Source organism: Humulus lupulus, chromosome 6 (genome assembly GCF_963169125.1).
Source record: "Humulus lupulus chromosome 6, drHumLupu1.1, whole genome shotgun sequence".
In the NCBI taxonomy this organism is placed as follows: Eukaryota; Viridiplantae; Streptophyta; class Magnoliopsida; order Rosales; family Cannabaceae; genus Humulus; species Humulus lupulus.
Genome location: NC_084798.1, coordinates 131,549,158 through 131,558,096, shown reverse-complemented (window position 1 = coordinate 131,558,096; position 8,939 = coordinate 131,549,158). Strand labels below are relative to the sequence as shown.

Sequence of the window (8,939 nt, the reverse complement as noted above, 5' to 3'; positions counted from 1 at the left end):
GGGCACACGGATTATTTCATGTCGCTTGGCTTTTTTTTAAAAAAAAAAAGTACACAGAAATGTAAAATATAAAATATAAAATTTAAAAATTATATATAATGACCCACATTACATTATATCTCTTGTAAAGGGGGACATGATACACAGAAATTTAAAATATAAAATATAAAATTTTAAAATTATATATAATGACCCACATTACATTATATCTCTTGTAAAGGGGGACATGATATATAATATTTCATGACCCTCATTAACGGACATGAAATATGCTCTACAAATTTTCATGACCTTCACCACAAGTGTAGGTCATTAAAAAGAGTCATTAAATAGTTAGATTGTTGTAGTGCCTACTGAAACCAATAGACACAAAAATTCAAAACCTCAAATACTTTATATTATACATTCTTTCAAGAAAACAAAATAAAAATATCTACAATTTATGTAATCCCATAAATGATTAAATAATTTCAAAATAAAAAGGTTAGACCTTACTTGTTGAAGAAAAAAAATGAGGGATTGTCATTTTTCAAGACTGAAAAATAATTATTAAAAGTAGAAGTTCTACTAAATTTGAGCCATAACTTGAACTGCATCCTGCCTTTTCTAGTATTCCTCTGTGCTACTACATCAATAAAAAATACCATTATATAATAATTTTAAAACAAAACACCAATAAAAAACTATTAAAACATTCACATGTCAGATACAAAATCAATCACAAGCACAAGTTAGAAACTATTCTTAAAATTTGAGCAAAATAAAAACCTAATATATACATATACATATAAACCTAAGGAAAATAGATTCTCATTCCCTCGAACCTGTATAAATTCGATAATCAATCAACAAATATGCATATATGATATGCATACCAAGTGCGATAAAAAACAAGAGAATTAAGAGAGATAAAGAGAGGGAGAAGTTAATTTACGCACTTTAAATTGTGCAAAAGTAGCAGTATATCTATGCACGAAACACTAAAATAAAAATCAGATCATATTGAGAAATCTACAAGTCTACAACCTACTGTTAGAGACCAAACGTATAACAAATTTGAGCCTTTAGTGGAATACATTTTCTCAACTCCACTGATCAACAGCTGGATTTACATCCTAAATTATAGGTGCTTCAAGATTTTTTTGGTTTCCCTTATGGTCAACAAAATGCAGGCTTCAAATTTAGTTTTTGCAAAGAGGGTGGTTTATGTCAAAAACAAAGGTTCTTTTTATGGTATAGAGTGGAGGAGGGAACATAAAGAATGGTTCAGAATTACATAGGAAACTCCCAAAGTTTAATCAAATAGTACCCAGACAATGAATAAGGAAAAAAAGATAGAAAATGGGATGTGGGCAATAGTGAGACCAAAAATGGTATGTGGGCCTGCCCAACTTTCTTGTTCAATGAATTTCTACAAGAACCATCGTTGGCCAAAACAATGGTCTTCATTTTCTGGGAATTGCTCTCTAAGTGAGTGTCCACTTCTTTCTGTTTTTCTGAAGCTAATACTATGTTTTTTTTTCCTTTCTTTCTTTTTTGGTTATCCACATGATGAAATTATCAAACACCTATGGTGTTTGAGAAAAAGTCAAGAAGGAACTGAAAAGCAAGTAAAATTAAATAACTATCAATGAAATCACAATTAGGGGACCATTAGAAACATAACTACAACCATTATTTTATTTACTTTAAATCAATTCTCTATTCCCATAACGAACTAGAAAGGAAAAAACTTCACTACAATGAAAATTCATGCAGAATAAACAAACATTCAGCTGCACCTCTCAGGAAAATATATACATATATAAATGTATAATGTAAATATTAGATATAGGTGTATAAATTTTCCTTCCATTTTTGTGGCATTCATCATGATAACACTTATAAGCTATAATTAATTTCACAGGGCTTTACTTGTTAGAACTAATCATGCTGATGAAGCTGAAGAGCATTTAAAACTTAGTCATTTTCAAAAGACTTAGCACTTTTAAGCAACCAAATTTTAATTCATTGACCACAAGTTAGAAATGCTTATACTTCTCATAACTATAACCAACTAGTAAACAAATTAATTTTGAGTTTATAGAAATATCAAACAAGAACTTGTGACAAGTAGATTACGTGACCAGGCCTTGTAGGTTTGATTCTTAAGGGGTCTTACTTAGCAATATGCTAGAGTTTCTTGTCTCCACAAATTTCACGGTTTAGCAAGAGACCAAAGAAACAACTATGAAATATATTTACATGTTCAAAGAAATACCTCCACATCTTCTGAATTCAAGTTACCCATTTCAACATAATAACTTGAAGACTTTGAGATATCTTGGCTAATTATACCACTTCTTGTAAGAAAATAATTGGTCACATAAGGACATAATAATATATACTTAATAGACATACGTGTTGTATAAAATACTAAAATTTGGATTTGAATCCAACCATGAATGATATTCCATGATAAGGTAGAATTGACAAATGCTGGCTACAATTAGGAGTTCTAGGTTGATTATTCTAGAAATGAGGATGTCGAAATTGAAAAATACAAAGTAAAACCCAAAGTTGACAAAACATGTAATTCAAAACAACAAAATATATAAATAACATAAATAAACTAATAAAATTGAAGAATAGTTGAGAGAGAGAGCTAAATACCAGGCAAAAAATTTGTTTATAGTTACTAAAAAATCAGAAAAGAAAAAGAAAAATACTAAAAGAAATAATTCATAAATGAGAGAGTGATTACCAAATCTACTCTTCACCCGTCGAAGATCGCTGATGCTTGACTCTGCGGCGTCTTCTCCCTGGCTGAGATCCCGAGTCCCTTGTCATCAGCGTGAGGGAGAGAGGCACGATGTCGTCGGTGTGAGGGAGAGAGGCCAATGACTAAAAACGGAGTGACCGAGAGACAGAGAAAGACGAGAGAGAGAAAGAGAGGAGATTTGAGGGATGGAGGAGATATGGAGCCGGGATTTGAAGCCGAAGCAAGGGATTGACATTGGAGACACCGTCGCCAAAGAAGAAAATGAGTGGCCGAAGCCGAAGCAGGGGATTGACTTCTTCTTCTGAAAACAAAGAAGGAATTAGTCTTAAAAAATATAACTTTTACAAGTGGCAGGCACCCAAAATAAATTACCGCCTTTTTTTTATATTACTTTGCCACATATCTATTAGTATATCATAATACTTTTTCATTAGTATTATATTCATGTGTTATGGAAATAGGTATTTGGTGTAGTGTAATAAGCGGTTCTTTGGCATTATCAAGCAATATCAATGCTAATAAGCACGTTCTTATTCATCATGCATCAGTCAAGGGCCAAGCTCTATCAGTATATCTCATGCTACCTAATAAGGCATGCAGGTAAAGCATTTATATCCTATTTAAACAGTTAAACACATAACCATGTAAATAGTTACCGAACCTTGAGTCGAGCTTGTCTTTAGTGGCGAGTGTACATGCCCAGCCTATCTACAGGAATCCTTAACCTTGGCACACTCTGATACCAAGTTGTAACGCCCTGGTTAGCCAAGACCATTACACTATGTATTTTAAATAGTGCTTAACTTGCTAAATGAGTCATTAGGCCATAAACGTGTATCTAAATGTGATTAATGGGCCATGGCTAAAATCTCAGTCAAAGGGATTGATATATTCTATTGAAAACATTAAGTTGTATATCAAATCCCATAATAATGTTTACAAAACTTTTTATAGTCCAAAATGGTTATTACAATTCAAAAGTAACAATCCACCGACCTAAGTAGTAAAATAGGGTTAAACCCTAGTTCCTCTGGGAAACCTTGGTCGTGGTGGTCAAGCGACTGCATATGTACACGTCACCACCTAAGCTCTATACTCATGGCTGGGTAATCTTTTCTTTTCCTGTACCTGCACAAAATAGCACCCGTGAGCCAAGGCTCAACAAGAAAACATATTACTGCATGCATACATGTACAAGTAAATGATTATAGAATCATTCTGGGGCCCACAATCGTAATTAGAAGAACATAGAGTCAACCTAGGGTCCTTTGCCTTGAGTAGATGACCATGGAGTCATCCTGGGGTCCTTTTCCCTAGCCATGTGACTATAAAGTCAACCTAGGGCTTTTGCCCTAGCTTTGAGTAACTAGCCATAGAACTAGTTAAACACTTTAGTTTTCTACGACCATTGGGTCGAACGAGTGTGTAACGCTCTCTTGATTAGATCTAATCATATAAACCAGTGCCCGGCGCACTATTGCCGCTCTTGACTCATAAGCCAATGCTTTACGACTAGTGTTCAACACTATTGTCGTTCTGTACTGATAAGTTAGTGTTTTATGACCAGCGCTATTGTCGTCCTTGACTGATAAGTCAATGCCTTTCTCACGTAAATAATGCAACCAAGCATTCATAATGCAATAGATATCCATATATAGAACACTCAACATGCTTCATCAATAGTCATGTATGTCACATAATAGGTGTAGTTTTCTTACCTCAGGCTTAAGCGTAAAATAAATTAAGAACAACCCTTGAGCACGATTCTGACCTTGAGCCCTTAGTGGTAACCTAATCATAACCAAATATGAAATCCCATAAAAAATGAGCAATTAAAGGTTCTCAGAACAAGTTCTAGCCCCCGGGAACTCGAATTCTACCAAACCGGGTAGTACATTCGATCCCGAGCCTTAAGGTTTGAAACCCCGACCTTAAAATCTATGTTGGCTTAAAAGAACTAGGTGAGTCGCGAACTGTGCCCAAGGGCCGCGACACGCCTACTAGATAGAAAGCCCCCTCTCTGGGTGCCAAGGGCAGGCCACGATTAGCCCTTGAGGGTCGCGGTGCCCTATCAGGACAGTGCCCCTCCTAGGCGCTGGGGTTCGCACATAATCCAATCCCATAATCAACCGTTCAAGCCTAAGAACATCATAAAAATAGAGAAATAGATTCAATATTCAAGCTTAGAAGCATTACCTCAACCACGGAGTTATCCCTTAGCTTTACCCAATCAAGAATCAAACTTAAACTTAGCTTCAATTCTCTTAAAATCTAAGGGGCTGATTGGTTCGTGATTAGAAAACTGAGTTTTCTAAAATTGTGATTCTGAAATGAAAATCTGAATTTAGTTATTGAAAACATGTTTCTGAAAATGTGATTGGTTCACTGTCTGTAAATTGTTTTTGAATTTTAAAAAACTGAATCTGTGATTGGTAATAAATTTGAAAATATAACAGAAACAGAATATGTGATTGGTTCAGCTCAATCTGAAAATTATTTTAATTTTATATATATAGGATGTATTATATTAAATTTTGATTTAATAATAGTACATTGATTATATTCATAATAATATTGCATGGTTACTAATTTTGGTTTTTTTCTAAATTAAAGTTACATTTTTTTCAATTATTTAAGTATTGTTGTTATAACTAAGCCACATTTGTCCAGCAATGTCATCTCTAACATTTTCCATCTGGGCCATATAAGCTTGACTGAAATTCAACTCTGGTGTCTCGGAAATTCCTGCTCCATCTCCTTCTTGTTGGTTTTCAATTGTTGTATTAGATTGGCTTTCAGTTCCTTCAATATCTTCTATAGTTCTGGCATCAACTGAATATTGTTCAAACATTTCATCATTAATAAAATGCATTCTAATCCAGTTATGGATAGCACAACATGCTATTGGTATTCGACGTTGCTTTCCAAGCAAGTATGGAGGCATTGACTTCAAAATTGGAAACCTAGCTTTTAGAAGTCCAAAACAACGTTCAATCACATTACGCAATGATGAGTGTCTATAATTGAATAACTCCATTGCACCTCTAGGATGGTTCCCTCTTCCTCTAAAACGACGCAAGTGATAACGTTCACCACGATATGGTCCTAGAAACCCAGGCATATTTGGATAACCAGAATCAACAACATAGTATTTTCCTATATTAAAAGAAATTATTAATATATAAGAACATTTGAAAGAAAATTCTAATGTATCAAAATTAGTTTATTTTAATACCTTGTGGTGGCATAGGGAAGTTATCATCTTTTCTAATTGCATCAAGAAGCACTCGGGAATCATTGGCTGTTCCTTCCCATCCAGCGTAGACATAAGTAAACATCATATTAAAGGAGCATGCAGCCATTACATTTTTTGTTACATCTACTTTTCTTCCTCTAAATACAAGTTGTTTTAGAGTTGGTGCAACTGCACTTACATGAGTACCATCAATTGCTCCAACACAATACTGCAGAACAAATTAGATAAATCATTACCAACATCAATTAAATTGATATGAATTATAACTGGTATATTATTAAAATTAACAAATAAAATTTACCTTAAACCATGGGAAATACTTTGAATTATTTTGAATTTCTGCTTGCACAGTGTTAAAGTCAAGAGGCCTTATTACTTCATTTCCTAAATAACACAATGCATCTAGCACTCTACCAAACTGACGACAAACAATTTCTCCTGAATGTTGATATCTTTCAGCCACAGTTCTAACTCGTTGGTTGTGTGTAACTATCCATAGAAACATGACAACAGCTTCTTCAACACTAATTACCCTATCATGTTCTATGACTTCCATTTCAACTAATCGACGACATAAAGATCTAAAAGTATTAATGTCCATTCTAATTGTGTAAAACAATCTATCAGGGTGTCCATTTAACAGCTCAAGTAAATATTGACGTCCAGACATATCTGAAGTGCGTAGTGGTCGTCTAATCTGTTGAGATTTTTGCATCTCTTGTAATCGATTAAGCATGATAACTTGACCAATTAATTCCTCGCTTGATGAAGAAGAAGTATCACCAAATAATATTTCAAACTACTCATCTGAATCATCCATCTTAGGTACCTAATTATGACAATAATAAAAGTTTAATTCGAAAATTCACAAAGGTTAAAGAAATAACAAGGAACCACATAAGATAGTTCAATCATGACAATAAATACCAAGTTAAGTTCATTACACATTATTTAAGAAAATGTAAACTTCATGGTTTAGTAGTTCATGACAGACAAACTCATAATAAATAAACAATATTAAATCACCCCATCAATGAATCAAGATAAGCACGACGACGCTCCTCATTCATTCTCATGAATATTCCACGCCATTCTGGGGTTGCTACAGACTCTTGCAACGCTTTGAGGTATATTTTGTTATCCAGATTTGGAATACCATCTAGAATGTTTTGACAATCTTCCACATTGTAAGAGTTAGTGACATTGCTGGTTTCCTCGCTAATTCTCCTTTCTCTCGATTCATAATACTTACGAATAGTCTCACTCCGTACTAGTGATGCCTCAGTCTTAGCAGAAATACTTTTTGCAAGTTCTTCCATCACATGGTCGATGGATGGATTGGCCCCTTTGTTCTTTTTCTCTTTTGGTTTTGGTGCATCTGGTGGAGCAGAAGTAGCTCGACGACGTACACCAGTAACTTCTTCCTCCTCTCCATAATTATCACCATCAAATTCAAAACCAACATCAACATGTGCTCCAGTTCCAACAAAATGACGCTCTTGTTGGCGTTCTTCAACTGAAGAAGGCGGAAATTGAGTGGAGGCATAACTCATCCCACCAGTGGCTATTGTATTATTGAATATTTCTCCAAGCATCCCATAATGTTGCAATCCTTTTTTTCGAAATCTTTTCGCATTTGGATATTTCTACAAAAATCCAAAAACACATAAGGTTACAATGTAACATGAATTTAGAATAATCAAGTAATCAACAACACAAGTATAATATAAGTATATTACCTTTAGATAAGTGTCCCAAACTTCATCATTTGCTGTAACAGTATTTGTTTGAGGATCCCATCCCATACCAGTTTGTTCCAAAAGATGAGAAAACTCACGATGTGCCTTTCTTAACCGATTGAATTTGGATTTCAATTGATGCATTTTATATCTCTTTCCAAAAGAATTTAATATGTCATTTTCTATTTTCATCCATCCCTTTTTGTCCAAGGTTGTTGTTTGTAATCCTTTTTTGGCTTCTTCATATAGAAGACTAATAAAATGTGATTCAATAGCCTCAGGCCAAGAAGCATGATCGTCAATGTCTACATTCTTCTCATCCATCTAATCATAATTTTAACTATCACAATCCATGTCTTCATAAATAATGCTTCTTTTAAATTTAATAGCCCAAGTTTTCAAATTCAAACATTCAAATCAAAGAATTCTAGAGATGTAAAGAAAGTAGAGAGAGGGAGAAAAAGAGCTCACCTTAGATGATGCAGGTTGAGAGTAAATGGACTACAATGGTGTGATGGTGTTGTGGTCAGCTGTTGCTTCAAACAAAAGATAAAAAAAAAAAGAATGCAAAACTTTTAGATTGGTATTCATCAAGAAGTCGAATATATGCTAATATACTAAACTCAACACAAAACAGAACACTATAAAGATTAAGCAAAACAAGAGAACTAAACTTATGAATCAAAACAGAAAGTAAAAATAAAAGGCAAGAAATTTTATTTTGTTTCGGCCTCAACAGTAATGGCCTACTTCCAGTTGTTTCACTCCAAACTAGAAATCAAAATGTCAACTAATTAATATTGTTGGCTACCAATCTGTCAACTTAATATTATCGCCAATATTTTTCATAAGGTTTTCCATTCTCTTTTTTAATTTTGATCCTGTTATAGATTTATTTCATAGTCAAATTGCTAAAATAAAACAATTTATATAACAATACTTTTATCAGCACCACCCATTTTAATATTTCCTGAGAAAAAATTAAAAAATGATTTGCACACCATACATGACAACGTGTCTATTATTCCTTATATTCCTTTCTTAAATTGAAAAGTTTGTCTTTCAATAAATTCAACAGAATTCATCACAAAATAAAAAAAAAAAATTTAACTCATCACCTCGTTCAAATAAAGTACAAACTTCATTCTCTTTTTTTTTTCCAATGAAACCCGTCACAAAGGTA

The 8,939-nt window shown here is 33.6% G+C and overlaps 2 protein-coding genes across 2 annotated transcripts; both read right to left on the bottom strand.

Moving 5' to 3' along the window:
• Positions 1-5,393: 5,393 nt before the first annotated feature.
• Positions 5,394-6,687, bottom strand: LOC133785467 (protein ALP1-like). The gene is made up of 3 exons (XM_062224697.1): positions 6,319-6,687; positions 5,997-6,225; positions 5,394-5,917 (listed from the first exon to the last, which is right to left on the bottom strand). Exons 1-3 carry the CDS (start codon positions 6,685-6,687, stop codon positions 5,394-5,396), a joined length of 1,122 nt encoding a protein of 373 aa, XP_062080681.1.
• A 352-nt stretch (positions 6,688-7,039) lies between these two features.
• LOC133785466 (uncharacterized protein At2g29880-like) lies at positions 7,040-8,080 on the bottom strand. The gene is made up of 2 exons (XM_062224696.1): positions 7,757-8,080; positions 7,040-7,663 (listed from the first exon to the last, which is right to left on the bottom strand). Exons 1-2 carry the CDS (start codon positions 8,078-8,080, stop codon positions 7,040-7,042), a joined length of 948 nt encoding a protein of 315 aa, XP_062080680.1.
• Between the last annotated feature and the right edge of the window lie 859 nt (positions 8,081-8,939).